The sequence below is a fragment of the Pecten maximus genome, chromosome 6, assembly GCF_902652985.1.
Source record: "Pecten maximus chromosome 6, xPecMax1.1, whole genome shotgun sequence".
In the NCBI taxonomy this organism is placed as follows: Eukaryota; Metazoa; Mollusca; class Bivalvia; order Pectinida; family Pectinidae; genus Pecten; species Pecten maximus.
This window is the reverse complement of record NC_047020.1, coordinates 23,309,664-23,326,522: the sequence shown is the minus strand read 5'-3', so window position 1 is coordinate 23,326,522 and position 16,859 is coordinate 23,309,664. Positions and strand designations below refer to the sequence as shown.

Genomic DNA, 16,859 nt, shown 5'->3' with positions numbered 1-16,859 from the left:
TACATATATTACATATCATATTACATATTTTATTACACATTATTTCTATATTTACTATAGCGTAATGTCACACTTTATCAATATATATATTTTCAGTGAACTAAAGTTAGCCATCAATTGTGTGCTTTCAAAAGCACCTATAGTAGCAGTTAAGCTTGATTAAGTTGTCGATACTACAAGGAAAATGAATTATTATTGATTATTATTATTATCTATTATGAATAAGTATTCATTTTGATTAAATAATATTTCTAATCATCATTTGTATCATATATGATGCATAAATGAATACTTTATTTATTTAACAACAATTGCGAAATAAGTTACATATCAAATTATATTAATGACGCTTATTAGCTCGGACGTAAGCGAGCGATGAGTCTTAGCGTGGGAGGAAACCGGAGTACCCGGTACCAGGTGACCCCATACTTTTTCACGTCCGATCGGGGAGTCGAACACCGGCCGCCTAGGTGAAAGGCGAGTGTGTTACCACTGTACCACCCGACCAACCTGTTACTAAGCATCACGTTAGAAAGTGAAGACATCCTCTTAAATAAACTATGTATAAGACTAGTATTTATATGGGAAGTTTACATATATGTTCGTCTTTTGAATTACCTTCTGAATGTTGGCCATGAGGAAAAGTAAAATAAATTACCAAAGATTGTCAAAATTGTCACTGAAATAAATTAACAGGGTATGAAGAAGAATTTATAAACATTCAATGATGTGATAATATACTAATATACAAACAGCACTTCTTGCATATCAACCAACTCATTAAATAATTTTATTTAAGTTCCGAGATTTGAAAAAGTCCACTCCAATGAACTTTTAATAAAGGCATGAACTAGTGTTAATTGAATATTTTATATAGTCATTAGACATGTATATCTATCGTTTTACGTGGTGTTTATGATGTTATGATATTTTTAATAAAAAAAAAAAATATACCAGAAAACATATATCATGAAGGTCAGTATTATTTCAGATCTAGAAATGCTGTGAACTTATAACAAATCAAATAAGTTTTTGATAAAATTACCAAGTAAATATCAGCTGTGATGCAATGATGTAAATTAGTGCTGTAACGAATTGTCTTGATCGTGAATTGTTTTGTTTTAAATAGGGTTTTTTTCAAAATGAAAACATTCCAATCACTTTGTAATAGATATTTAAAAAGGTAAAACAACGATGACTGGTTGTAGTTAAACCGAACTGTAAAATGAAATTTACATCAACAAGAATCTTTGTAAATGGACTGTCTATGCACAAGGATGCTCTACAGGAATGATTTAATAGCCATTCTAACCAGTTTCCTGTTAACTAAAGCCGTCTACTTATAAACAAACGTATACATTACGGAATTCTGAACATTTAAATTGAATCATCATGTCCTTGAAACGTTAAATAGAAATAGAGTATATATACTGTAGCAAATGTTTCTGCAATGCGTGTATATTTCAATGTGTTGATTACATCTTTTTATTATATTTTATTTTCAATAAATTAATGTTAACTGTTGAAACTTCAAACATAGTTATCTAGATTGTCATTAATGTTTGTCTTTGTAGATGATCCATAGGTTTTAAGTATGTGTCAAAAATTCATAGTTTCGTCTTGTAGATCAGGTAATGAATTTAGACTGTGTATTCGTAGAATTACCTTCCTTTATTGAACTTGACGTTTTAATTTGATTTGGATTTTGAGCAACTCTAAACATGAATTTACTTATTAGTATGTCTGCTCAGAATTCATAATCAATATTATACAGTGTATTTGCAAATTAGGAGGCCATGGAAATTAATATTACTGTGCATTTTATTCTGCACATGGTTTGATATGTTTTATAACTCCAGGGACAACATTAATTTAGCAGTATTAACAATAAAAGAGAACGGTTTCCTGCACAAATTACAACAGAAGTGGTGGCAGGATAAAAGTCAGTGTGCTCAGGATAGTGGTAAGGTACGTAATAACAACGGTTCAGGTAGATAATGGTATCAGTAGTCAGTGTGCTCAGGATAGCGGTAAGGTACGTAATAACGACAGTTAGGTAGATAATGGTATCGATAGTCAGTGTGCTCAGGATAGTGGTAAGGTACGTAATAACGACGGTTAGGTAGATAATGGTATCGGTAGTCAGGGTGCTCAGGATAGTGGTAAGGTACGTAATAACACGGACCAGGTAGATAATGGTATCGGTAGTCAGTGCGCTCAGGATAGCGGTAAGGTACGTAATAACGACAGTTAGGTAGATAATGGTATCAGTAGCCAGGGTGCTCAGGATAGTGGTAAGGTACATAATTACGACAGTTAGGTAGATAATGGTATCAGTAGTCAGGGTGCTCAGGATAGTGGTAAGGTACGTAATAACAACAGTTCAGGTAGATAATGGTATCAGTAGTCAGGGTGCTCAGGATAGTGGTAAGGTACGTAATAACACGGACCAGGTAGATAGTGGTATCAGTAGCCAGGGTGCTCAGGATAGTGGTAAGGTACGTAATAACAACAGTTCAGGTAGATAATGGTATCGGTAGTCAGTGTGCTCAGGATAGTGGTAAGGTACGTAATAACGACAGTTAGGTAGATAATGGTATCAGTAGTAGGGTGTAAGACAGGTTAGGTAGTAAACGATGGTAGATATGGTATCGTAAGTATGGTAAGGATAGTAATAAGTAAGGTAATCAACATTGGTATATGGATGGTGTAGTGTGCTCAGGATAGGGAAGGTACGTAAAAACTAAGTAATGGATCGATATGTGTCATGTAGTAGGTACGTCAGAAACAGTTAAGGTAATAATACAATCAGTAGGTAGATAGGTAAGTACGTAGAAACGACGTGGTAGATAGGTAAGGTACGTGCAAGTAAGTGGTAGGTAGTATACAAGTTCAGGTAGTAAGGTATCGGAGTCAGGGTAGAATGCGGTAAGGTAGTATAACGACATAGGTAGATAGGTATCAGTGGTCAGGGTGCTCAGGATGGTAGGTCGTAAACAACGGTTCGTGAAGGTACGTATAACGAGGTCTCAGATAGATAGTGGTACGTAATAACAATCAGGTGCTAGGAAATGGTTGGTAGCAGTACGTATAGGAAACGGTAAGGTAGATAATGGCAGTAGGTAGTATCGGTAGTCAGTGTGCTCAGGATAGTGGTAAGGTACGTAATAACGACAGTTAGGTAGATAATGGTATCGGTAGTCAGTGTGCTCAGGATAGTGGTAAGGTACGTAATAACAACAGTTCAGGTAGATAATGGTATCGGTAGTCAGGGTGCTCAGAATAGCGGTAAGGTACGTAATAACGACAGTTAGGTAGATAGTGGTATCAGTGGTCAGGGTGCTCAGGATAGTGGTAAGGTACGTAATAACAACGGTTACGTAGATAATGGTATCGGTAGTCAGTGTGCTCAGAATAGCGGTAAGGTACGTAATAACAATAGTCAGGTAGATAATGGTATCGGTAGTCAGTGTGCTCAGGATAGTGGTAAGGTACGTAATAACGACAGTTAGGTAGATAATGGTATCGGTAGTCAGTGTGCTCAGGATAGTGGTAAGGTACGTAATAACGACAGTTCAGGTAGATAATGGTATCGGTAGTCAGGGTGCTCAGGTTAGTGGTAAGGTACGTAATAACGACAGTTAGGTAGATAATGGTATCGGTAGTCAGGGTGCTCAGGATAGTGGTAAGGTACGTAATAACGACAGTTAGGTAGATAATGGTATCGGTAGTCAGTGTGCTCAGGATAGTGGTAAGGTACGTAATAACGACAGTTCAGGTAGATAATGGTATCGGTAGTCAGGGTGCTCAGGATAGTGGTAAGGTACGTAATAACGACAGTTCAGGTAGATAATGGTATCAGTAGTCAGGGTGCTCAGGATAGTGGTAAGGTACGTAATAACGACAGTTAGGTAGATAATGGTATCGGTAGTCAGGGTGCTCAGGATAGTGGTAAGGTACGTAATAACGACAGTTAGGTAGATAATGGTATCAGTAGTCAGGGTGCTCAGGATAGCGGTAAGGTACGTAATAACAACGGTTAGGTAGATAGTGGTATCAGTAGTCAGGGTGCTCAGGATAGTGGTAAGGTACGTAATAACGACAGTTAGGTAGATAGTGGTATCAGTAGTCAGGGTGCTCAGGATAGTGGTAAGGTACGTAATAACGACAGACCAGGTAGATAATGGTATCGGTAGTCAGTGTGCTCAGGATAGTGGTAAGGTACGTAATAACAACAGACCAGGTAGATAATGGTATCAGTAGTCAGAGTGCTCAGGATAGTGGTAAGGTACGTAATAACAACAGACCAGGTAGATAATGGTATCGGTAGTCAGTGTGCTCAGGATAGTGGTAAGGTACGTAATAATAACGGTTAGGTAGATAATGGTATCAGTAGTCAGGGTGCTCAGGATAGTGGTAAGGTACGTAATAACGACAGTTAGGTAGATAATGGTATCAGTAGTCAGGGTGCTCAGGATAGCGGTAAGGTACGTAATAACGACAGTTAGGTAGATAATGGTATCGGTAGTCAGGGTGCTCAGGATAGCGGTAAGGTACGTAATAACGACAGTTAGGTAGATAATGGTATCAGTAGTCAGTGTGCTCAGGATAGTGGTAAGGTACGTAATAACGACAGTTAGGTAGATAGTGGTATCAGTAGTCAGGGTGCTCAGAATAGCGGTAAGGTACGTAATAACGACAGTTAGGTAGATAGTGGTATCAGTAGTCAGGGTGCTCAGGATAGTGGTAAGGTACGTAATAACAACAGTTCAGGTAGATAGTGGTATCAGTAGTCAGGGTGCTCAGGATAGTGGTAAGGTACGTAATAACAACGGTTAGGTAGATAATGGTATCGGTAGTCAGGGTGCTCAGGATAGTGGTAAGGTACGTAATAACGACAGTTAGGTAGATAATGGAATCAGTAGTCAGGGTGCTCAGGATAGCGGTAAGGTACGTAATAACAACGGTTAGGTAGATAATGGTATCGGTAGTCAGGGTGCTCAGGATAGTGGTAAGGTACGTAATAACAACAGTTCAGGTAGATAATGGTATCAGTAGTCAGAGTGCTCAGGATAGTGGTAAGGTACGTAATAACAACAGTTAGGTAGATAATGGTATCGGTAGTCAGTGTGCTCAGGATAGTGGTAAGGTACGTAATAACAACGGTTAGGCAGATAATGGTATCGGTAGTCAGTGTGCTCAGGATAGTGGTAAGGTACGTAATAACAACGGTTAGGTAGATAATGGTATCGGTAGTCAGTGTGCTCAGGATAGTGGTAAGGTACGTAATAACAACAGTTCAGGTAGATGATGGTATCGGTAGTCAGGGTGCTCAGAATAGCGGTAAGGTACGTAATAACGACAGTTAGGTAGATAGTGGTATCAGTGGTCAGGGTGCTCAGGATAGTGGTAAGGTACGTAATAACAACGGTTACGTAGATAATGGTATCGGTAGTCAGTGTGCTCAGAATAGCGGTAAGGTACGTAATAACAATAGTCAGGTAGATAATGGTATCGGTAGTCAGTGTGCTCAGGATAGTGGTAAGGTACGTAATAACGACAGTTCAGGTAGATAATGGTATCGGTAGTCAGGGTGCTCAGGTTAGTGGTAAGGTACGTAATAACGACAGTTAGGTAGATAATGGAATCAGTAGTCAGGGTGCTCAGGATAGCGGTAAGGTACGTAATAACGACAGTTAGGTAGATAATGATATCGGTAGTCAGTGTGCTCAGGATAGTGGTAAGGTACGTAATAACACGGGCCAGGTAGATAATGGTATCGGTAGTCAGTGTGCTCAGGATAGTGGTAAGGTACATGTACGTAATAACAACGGTTAGGTAGATAATGGTATCGGTAGTCAGGGTGCTAAGGATAGCGGTAAGGTACGTAATAACAACGGTTAGGTAGATAATGATATCGGTAGTCAGTGTGCTCAGGATAGTGGTAAGGTACGTAATAACAACGGTTCAGGTAGATAATGGTATCAGTAGTCAGAGTGCTCAGGATAGTGGTAAGGTACATAATAACACGGACCAGGTAGATAATGATATCGGTAGTCAGGGTGCTCAGGATAGTGGTAAGGTACGTAATAACAACGGTTAGGTAGATAATGGTATCAGTAGTCAGAGTGCTCAGGATAGTGGTAAGGTACGTAATAACAACAGTTAGGTAGATAATGGTATCGGTAGTCAGTGTGCTCAGGATAGTGGTAAGGTACGTAATAACAACGGTTAGGCAGATAATGGTATCGGTAGTCAGTGTGCTCAGGATAGTGGTAAGGTACGTAATAACAACGGTTAGGTAGATAATGGTATCGGTAGTCAGTGTGCTCAGGATAGTGGTAAGGTACGTAATAACAACAGTTCAGGTAGATGATGGTATCGGTAGTCAGGGTGCTCAGAATAGCGGTAAGGTACGTAATAACGACAGTTAGGTAGATAGTGGTATCAGTGGTCAGGGTGCTCAGGATAGTGGTAAGGTACGTAATAACAACGGTTACGTAGATAATGGTATCGGTAGTCAGTGTGCTCAGAATAGCGGTAAGGTACGTAATAACAATAGTCAGGTAGATAATGGTATCGGTAGTCAGTGTGCTCAGGATAGTGGTAAGGTACGTAATAACGACAGTTCAGGTAGATAATGGTATCGGTAGTCAGGGTGCTCAGGTTAGTGGTAAGGTACGTAATAACGACAGTTAGGTAGATAATGGAATCAGTAGTCAGGGTGCTCAGGATAGCGGTAAGGTACGTAATAACGACAGTTAGGTAGATAATGATATCGGTAGTCAGTGTGCTCAGGATAGTGGTAAGGTACGTAATAACACGGGCCAGGTAGATAATGGTATCGGTAGTCAGTGTGCTCAGGATAGTGGTAAGGTACATGTACGTAATAACAACGGTTAGGTAGATAATGGTATCGGTAGTCAGGGTGCTAAGGATAGCGGTAAGGTACGTAATAACAACGGTTAGGTAGATAATGATATCGGTAGTCAGTGTGCTCAGGATAGTGGTAAGGTACGTAATAACAACGGTTCAGGTAGATAATGGTATCAGTAGTCAGAGTGCTCAGGATAGTGGTAAGGTACATAATAACACGGACCAGGTAGATAATGATATCGGTAGTCAGGGTGCTCAGGATAGTGGTAAGGTACGTAATAACAACGGTTAGGTAGATAATGGTATCGGTAGTCAGTGTGCTCAGGATAGTGGTAAGGTACGTAATAACAACAGTTCAGGTAGATAATGGTATCAGTAGTCAGAGTGCTCAGGATAGTGGTAAGGTACATAATAACACGGACCAGGTAGATAATGATATCGGTAGTCAGGGTGCTCAGGATAGTGGTAAGGTACGTAATAACAACGGTTAGGTAGATAATGGTATCGGTAGTCAGTGTGCTCAGGATAGTGGTAAGGTACGTAATAACAACAGTTCAGGTAGATAATGGTATCAGTAGTCAGAGTGCTCAGGATAGCGGTAAGGTACGTAATAACGACAGTTAGGTAGATAATGGTATCGGTAGTCAGTGTGCTCAGGATAGTGGTAAGGTACGTAATAACAACGGTTAGGTAGATAATGGTATCAGTAGTCAGGGTGCTCAGGATAGTGGTAAGGTACGTAATAACAACGGTTAGGTAGATAATGGTATCGGTAGTCAGTGTGCTCAGGATAGTGGTAAGGTACGTAATAACAACAGTTCAGGTAGATAATGGTATCGGTAGTCAGGGTGCTCAGAATAGCGGTAAGGTACGTAATAACAACGGTTAGGTAGATAGTGGTATCAGTAGTCAGGGTGCTCAGGATAGTGGTAAGGTACGTAATAACAACGGTTAGGTAGATAATGGTATCAGTAGTCAGGGTGCTCAGGATAGTGGTAAGGTACGTAATAACAACGGTTAGGTAGATAATGGTATCGGTAGTCAGTGTGCTCAGGATAGTGGTAAGGTACGTAATAACAACAGTTCAGGTAGATAATGGTATCGGTAGTCAGGGTGCTCAGAATAGCGGTAAGGTACGTAATAACAATAGTCAGGTAGATAATGGTATCGGTAGTCAGTGTGCTCAGGATAGTGGTAAGGTACGTAATAACAACAGTTCAGGTAGATAATGGTATCGGTAGTCAGGGTGCTCAGAATAGCGGTAAGGTACGTAATAACGACAGTTAGGTAGATAGTGGTATCAGTGGTCAGGGTGCTCAGGATAGTGGTAAGGTACGTAATAACAACGGTTACGTAGATAATGGTATCGGTAGTCAGTGTGCTCAGAATAGCGGTAAGGTACGTAATAACAATAGTCAGGTAGATAATGGTATCGGTAGTCAGTGTGCTCAGGATAGTGGTAAGGTACGTAATAACAACAGTTAGGTAGATAATGGTATCGGTAGTCAGGGTGCTCAGGTTAGTGGTAAGGTACGTAATAACAACAGACCAGGTAGATAATGGTATCGGTAGTCAGTGTGCTCAGGATAGCGGTAAGGTACGTAATAACAACGGTTAGGTAGATAATGGTATCAGTAGTCAGGGTGCTCAGGATAGTGGTAAGGTACGTAATAACGACAGTTAGGTAGATAGTGGTATCAGTAGTCAGGGTGCTCAGGATAGCGGTAAGGTACGTAATAACAACAGTTAGGTAGATAATGGTATCAGTAGTCAGGGTGCTCAAGTTAGTGGTAAGGTACGTAATAACAACAGACCAGGTAGATAATGGTATCGGTAGTCAGTGTGCTCAGGATAGTGGTAAGGTACGTAATAACAACAGTTAGGTAGATAACGGTATCGGTAGTCAGGGTGCTCAGGATAGTGGTAAGGTACGTAATAACGACAGTTAGGTAGATAGTGGTATCAGTAGTCAGGGTGCTCAGGATAGTGGTAAGGTACGTAATAACAACGGTTAGGTAGATAATGGTATCGGTAGTCAGGGTGCTCAAGTTAGTGGTAAGGTACGTAATAACAACAGACCAGGTAGATAATGGTATCGGTAGTCAGTGTGCTCAGGATAGCGGTAAGGTACGTAATAACAACAGACCAGGTAGATAATGGTATCGGTAGTCAGGGTGCTCAGGATAGTGGTAAGGTACGTAATAACAACGGTTAGGTAGATAATGGTATCGGTAGTCAGTGTGCTCAGGATAGTGGTAAGGTACGTAATAACAACAGTTCAGGTAGATAATGGTATCAGTAGTCAGAGTGCTCAGGTTAGTGGTAAGGTACGTAATAACGACAGTTAGGTAGATAATGGTATCGGTAGTCCGGGTGCTCAGGATAGTGGTAAGGTACGTAATAACGACAGTTAGGTAGATAACGGTGTCAGTAGTCAGGGTGCTCAGGATAGCGGTAAGGTACGTAATAACAACGGTTAGGTAGATAATGGTATTAGTAGTCAGGGTGCTTATGTTAACGGTAAGGTACATAATAACACGGACCAGGTAGATAATGGTATCGGTAGTCAGTCGGCGAGTCCATGCACGGATGTGAGGACGGGTTTGAAAAGTTGGCTGCATTCTTTCGTCCCCTAATTAGTGAGGTTGCGCCTTTTTTTTTTTTTTTAATTTGGTACTAATTGATTTATTTCCGTTTATTCCGTCACTAAAAAATGGAGCAGTGAGGTATAATGATGAATTATTGGAAAAACTCCCCAATTTGCATTAAATGTCGACTCCTTTAGACGAAGAAGATATTTTGACGGAATATATTGTGAACTCACCCCACATGTACATCTGAGAGCGTACAGCAAACCGACTAACGTAACTGCAATTAAAAACTTTGGCGTTATGAAATCAATGTCATTGGAGGCAATCCTACAATGTTGATACTTAGTAAAGCCCATAAATCGCTATCAACTCTTGATATTTATATGTTGATCAACTTTTCTGATAATTTGCGTCTCGACGTGACGAAGGAGCGGAAGGGAGAGTAAGGAGTACCGTCAACACCGACATTGTTTTGAGAGGGACTATTAGAGAGTGTTATAGAACTAAATTCGTCTATAGAGTATCTACATATCCTCATATCAGGACAAAATCAGACAGTTTGAATTCTTTGTTCCAATTTGAGATGACATTATGTTGGCACAAGATACACTCATTCTCCAGTTAACAGTGTACTTTAGACTTGATGTTGTTTGGGACTTTAGAGAGTTAAAGTGATCACTGTAATATTGCTTTACGAGAAGATTTCGATTTAAAACAACAGAAGCTATTTTTCCATTATAGTGTTTAATACTCTTACTGCGTCCTGACCGAAAACTTGCAGCTTGCTAGCTTATTCAACATATTTTATTTATAGAAATACAAATGTATAAAGAAATAAATATATACACAAACATATATATAGAAAATATAAAATTTAAGTTTGTATATTTATACATATAACATGAACATATATAGCTTTCCCTTTCCGTTAAATCTAGAATGATTCAACTTCGACCATATTCTAATTCTTTATAATAGGCGATTGATTCATTTAAAGATGTATCTATTTCATATTATGATAGTCATAAGCATCTTTTTTTAAATTAAAACATACTTTTGATGCCTCCATTTGAATACTAGATGTCAGGTTTCCTTGTAATATTCATCACTCTCAAAAATTAACCATAAATACAGCATTTTGCGAGAAAACAATTTCACTTTTACAAATATAATAAGCAGATGCAAATACATTGATATAGGAAAAGAGAATAATCAATAATTAAAGTGTATCTAATATCAATATTGTAAATTTATTGCAGGGATCTTCCGGGAAGAAGTCGCTGTCACTTAGCAACGTGGCCGGGGTTTTCTACATCCTGATTGGTGGACTAGTCAGTGCTGTCATTCTAGGGGCCATAGAGTTTGGCATGAAAAGACTTCGCCTTGTACCAAAGGTGGCAATGTTTGTCAATAATAAATAGTTTTACGAATTTTCATATTCTGAATTGGTAAACACCTACCATCTGGAAAACATATCAAACAAGTTGTTGTGTTCCTGATGCCATTCTCCTCAGCTTTTGTTGTCTTCCCTTCTGAATTGATGACCTCTCAGTTACTGATGCTGTCTTCCCTTCTGTTTTAGTTTCATATCTGATCCTATTGTTGTCTTCTCTTGTTTAAGTGTCTCCACAATCCCTTTTATCATCTTTTCTTTTCTGATGTCTCTCAGTTTCTGTTGTTGTTTTCCCTTTTGTTTTGGTATCTCTCCTCAGTTCCTGTTGTTGTTTTTCCTTTTGTTTTGGTGTCTCCTCAGTTCTTGTTCTTGTATTTTCTTCATTTTTGTTTCCTCAGTTCCTGTTATTGTTTTTCCTTTAGTTTTGGTGTCTCCTCATTTCCTTTTATTGTCTTTCCTTTTGTTTTGGTGTCGCTTCAGTTTCTGTTGTATTTTCTTTTGTTTTGATGTTGTCTCAGCAGGTCCAGTTCCTTTTGTGTTTGTTTCCTCTCGGATTCTGCTGTTGTCCTAGATATGCAGCATCAGGTTTGCATCAGGTTTGCATCAGTATATTTTAATCATATCCCTACAAGTAATGTTTGTGATTTTATTTAAGATTTGGATGACTTAATATTCAGCATGGTGTTTTATAGGAAATTTTTATCTGATAATAGCAACGAAGTATACTTTCATTAATATGAAATGAAAAGGACTATTTTAATACAAATGAAATATTGAAGACACAATACACTCAGACTATAATGTAACATTATCTTCATTCAACCAATAACGTCCATTGCCTGCTAAGTGTAATATTACATGTCTATCTATACAGCCTGCCTATATGAAAGGGACAGAAACGGCTACGTCATTGATAGACACGCCCTCAGAACGCGAAAATGGTGACGTCAACGAATACGCCGCTCCCCCTCCTCATTATCCAGCCGATTTTTCCCAGGACAAAAGCGTAAGAACGGTAAATATAACAAAAACAAAGCCTAAACACAAACGGAACAATAAACATGTCGTTTCCAATGTGGCCGGTTTCATTCTTTCAATATCCGTGGCTTGTATCTGATAGTGGCACTTGCTACTGTCTAATTCAAACAGCGCTATGAATGAATGAATAAATGAATGAATGAATGAAAGAATGAAAGAATGAATGAATGAATATTTTTTCTAACGTCGAATAAGCATAATAAGTAATTTTACCATCAAAACTACGATTTGTCCTTTTTCATTTGAAAGTCGGTTAGTTAAACAGTTTATAAGATAACAAAATATCAATATACAATGATAACTCCCGATGATTTGTTAAACGGAGAAACTAGAGGTAAGTGGTAAGTTATAGTATTACAGTATCTTTATAGAATAAATAAATCAATAGTTTGGAAAACAACAAAACGGACCATGTGGATGATCAAATGAATATGTGAGTATGAAACGTCCATATATACTATATCAATTAGGGATAGTGTACATATAGAATATCAATGGAGAAATAGCACTATAGAGTGTCTAATGAAATCTCAATGGGAAAAAAACAATTAAGTCTGTTATTATCGGAATCATTCTATAACTATACATCAGTAGGGGAATATATCAGGTAATGAATTAAGCGGGAAATGCCAGGCAAGACAATATCAGAGAGAAATCACAATTAACCGCTTTCAGTATCACAGGGTTGACAGTAAATACGAGTTAATTTCGTTGAATATTTCAGTTTACATACGGCACTCCTCAGTTAATTGGATTTGAAGCACTAGATGACAGAAATACCCATACGGATGTATGAGTCCAACCCATATAGGAATCTCCAGCGATATATGGTGACATCTCGTTAGTTCGGACACCTGTACACCAGCTGTCCGGATTGTGGACAATCTCAGCATACATGTGTGAACATTACGACAGCGATGTGAATTAACACATCGCCACCAATGTATGACAGATTATCATGTTCCGGAATGGAAACATTAGGCGTACGCGTACATATTTCAGCTCTAATCTTATCATAGCGCTCGATAAATTATTGCGATAATTTGTTATTCTTTTAATTACAGTTTTGTACTAATATTGTGTTGTTGGTGTACAAAGTCAACAATGTACTCATCTGTTGAAGCTATGCGTGTCGCTGAAAATTTGGACGAGCTAAAATATGTACGTTTTTACAATATCTCACCCAGTCACCTGGAGGACAGAACAATCAATGCAATATGTCTTCCACATATCAAGCCATGCATGTATAGCCAAAAGTGTAGAGCGTTAGTATAATACGTCACTGATACGTTCTAGATACACGTGTATTTCGTATTCGAGAAACATTTTGCAAGTTATGAACCTTGCGTTAGAAAACAAGTAAAATGTGTATCATTAGTTACTATATACATTCAGCTATCATTTTCTAGATCCTTAATTACTCATTAAATCAAAATTTATATTCTACGAAACACGTGTATATCAATGTAATCACAAACTATTACCTAATTTGGTGTATGTTACGATTAAATACTGAGATCGTGACGTTAGAAATTTCAAACAAAAATACGAAATTATTTAGGGATTGGTATACTGTATTATTTGTTTAGCTGGACATTTCTTCTTACAAATCTGATTAATAAATAATTGGACATAAAATAAACATGCATAGCGCTATACGAAACAGCTAGATGTCTACCTTTACTAATGAATAGTCTTTAATTCCATTTCCTACTTCAAGATCGTATACATTGTCAATTCAGTTTTCTTCATTCAGGAAATCTAATAGTCTGCTATGTATTATCATTTGAAATTCCCACGGTCTTTATTAGACAATTGTGTATTTATACATGTATAGGGGATTGTGCATCGTTATCGATATTAAAATCAGATTTATGAATCTACTTCAAGGAGTTTTATCGTAGTAAGCCGCTGTCGAGCGGGGTTAATCCCGTATGAAATAGAACAAATATAAGATTATGTTTATCACATGCCAAAATCTTTTCTTGGAAGCTGTTTGTGTAACATTGTGACGCCAAACCTTTGACGTCTGAAGTCAATTTGAAGACTGTGCTACCATTTTGTTTTCATTCAAAAACGATAGAAACCTACAGAAATCAAACCGCTTTGTCTATACAATGGTTCTACCAGTCGGTCTGGTTTAGCAATGAATGGTACAATAAACACCTGCTATACCTCTAGGACTATTCAATGTATTGTTTGAAGATTTCGAATGTCAACTTATATACGGTATGCCAAGTTACGCGTTATATATCAAAACTTAAGTTATCATTATTATTATTACTATATATGTATTGGAGCTTCGTCGATGAATATAAGAGATTTTCAAAAAAAAATTGTAAAAGCGGTAATCTTAATTAAGTATTACATTTATTACTGGAAGATAAAAGTGATAATTTTACTTGTAATTTACTTTTGAGCGTATAAGTACATCTACACTAGAGAAAGTAAGAAAGAAAGTTTTGTTGAAGTGGAAATTAATATAATAACAAGTGTATTTAGTTCCTAAAGAAAAAGTCTCAAAGGATAATTATAGTCTTAAAACACACAGTCTTAAAGAATATAGTCTTAAATCTTGAAAGGTATAGTCCTAAGTCTTAAAAGATGTAGCCATAAGTCCTAAAAGGTCAAGTCTTCAAAGATAGGCATAGTCTCCTAAGATAATTTGATGGTGGTTTTGATGGATGAAAAAATACTACTAATATAACTTCATATTTAGGATGGAGGGGACGCTATTTAAAGAATGAATTAAACTTTTGTGAGAGGAGCTGTTCGAGTCCGAAAGACAAACATTTTGTTTGGAAAGCAATTATCGTATATTCCAAGAGGCATAACCTACCGAATTTTACACAACACAGCTGGGGTCTCCGGAAGGAAATCAGGAACAAATAACGGGATGGTTAAATCGTCGCAAATGCGATAATATATATATATGACATTGAAACATCGAATGCTTAAATTCTTTTCTTATTATTTCAAACATGTTGTTCTTAAATTGTATATGACAACATGCTGATTTGATTGACACTAAGTAATACAATGTATTTATATATACTTCACAATACACCGTATGTTATATAAATGTTAACATATTAAACATGTTAGAAAGTATTTGTTTTGTTTTGTTATATTCAGGGCTGAGATGCCCCACTCGCATGGCCATCGGACTATGTAATATCGGTTGAATATCCTACGAGGGCTGATTGATAAGCTGTGGGCCTCGTATAGAAGGAGGTACTCAAGGATGTTCGTTCTCGAATCCGCTGGCAGCGGATTGGGGATTGAGTTTTTTATGTTTAAATTATATTTCTTTTTATTGACATTTTGACGATTGGATTCGAAAAACGAATCCGCTAACAGCGGATTTAGGGTTAAGTTTTTTTATGTTTAAATTATTTTTTTTTATTGATATTTTGACGATTGGATTCGAATAACAATCCGCTGCAGCAGTAGATTGGGGATTCAGTTACATCTAAGTATTTTTCTTATAATATATTATTGGAGATTCGAATAACAGCAGATTAGTTTAACAATATTATCCTATTTGTAGCATAAATATAATAACCAAGAGCATTTTACTGATATTATTTTAATTCCGTATACATGTTTGCATTCCAATCAAACCTTCAGCTATATCGAAATGATACTCTGGTCTGTATATATTTGTAACATAGAGTGCTGGCGAAGAAACATAGAACTTCGTCTACTTATAAAGAGACGATAAACCTCCAACAAGAAAGAAACTCTTGGCAGCAGATTCGAACTAGAATCCCATTATTGTTGATTGAATTACAAAGTAATTATATCATTGAAATACCCGCTAATTACCATTTTCGTAATAAAATACGTGAATTAAATATCAAGAACTGAATCCACAATACGCTATTGGCAGCAAATTCGTTATTCGAATCACAAAATCAAAATGTAAAATCGAATCTCCAATCATAGTTGATCAGAAAATTACCAATGAAACATAAGTAATTGAATCCCAAATCCGCTGCTGGCAGCGGATTCGTTATTGGCAGCGGATTCGTTATTGGCAGCGGATTCGTTATTTCAACATCAACATCAAAATAGCAATTAAAGGAAATATCAATTAAACATAAGGAACCGAATCCCCAATTCGCTGCTGGCAGCGGATTAGTTATTCGAATCCCCAATCACATATTATAAGAAAACCATTTACTATACTATGCAACTAAATCCCCTATCCACTGCTGCAGCGGATTTGTTATTTGAATCCAATAGTCAAAATGTCAAAAAGAAAACAAAAAAACCCATTTAAACATAAAAAAAAAACTGAATCCCGAATCCGCTGCTGCCGGCAGCGGATCGTTATTCGAATCCCCAATAACGAATACAGGTACCCTGGCCCCTTACCGTAATCCTAATATGCAGTGGATGATTTTCTGAACAGCCAAGAAAAGGACTTCTATAAAAGTGGCATTGAGGCCGGCAAAAGTGTATAGATAATGAATTGGATTATGTTGAAAAAATATTATCTTATGTCCGGCAAAATTCAAATCCTTCAATATGAGGCTCAGAACGCATGAAACAGCCCTTGTAAGTGAGTGTTTGATCTCTGCCTGAGTGGTTTGTGTCTCTATGGAGACTAGGATCATGTAGCCATTAGGTACTACGAAGGGACTCTTGCATCTTAATTGGGTGATAACCTAAACAAGCAAACAAATATGTTGTTATTTCTCATTAATTGATACACAAAGGGACAAAACTAGAGACAAAGAACGAATTGACATAGAAAAGGGAACAGCTAGAGACAAAGGGCGAATGACCTAACAACTTGAGACAAAATACTAATTTACATACAAAAGGAAATAATAAGACAGGGACAAAGGACGCCTTCACATAGAAAAGGACAATACAAAAGACAAAGGAAACAATCAAATGCACATTGAATCTACTGGAAACAAACAAGGCACCACTAAACATAAAATCCTCGT

At 37.5% G+C, this 16,859-nt stretch overlaps 1 protein-coding gene across 1 annotated transcript in view; it reads left to right on the top strand.

The window, feature by feature from the left end:
• Nucleotides 1-15,000, top strand: part of LOC117329284 (glutamate receptor 2-like) — a 107,631-nt gene extending 92,631 nt beyond the window's left edge. The window contains exons 15-18 of the mRNA XM_033887152.1: nucleotides 1,860-1,968; nucleotides 10,727-10,861; nucleotides 11,735-11,875; nucleotides 12,623-15,000. Coding sequence (XP_033743043.1) covers nucleotides 1,860-1,968; nucleotides 10,727-10,861; nucleotides 11,735-11,875; nucleotides 12,623-12,694 — 457 coding nt within the window. The 3' untranslated portion in view covers nucleotides 12,695-15,000. The remainder of the gene's footprint in view (nucleotides 1-1,859; nucleotides 1,969-10,726; nucleotides 10,862-11,734; nucleotides 11,876-12,622) is intronic.
• Nucleotides 15,001-16,859: the final 1,859 nt, after the last annotated feature.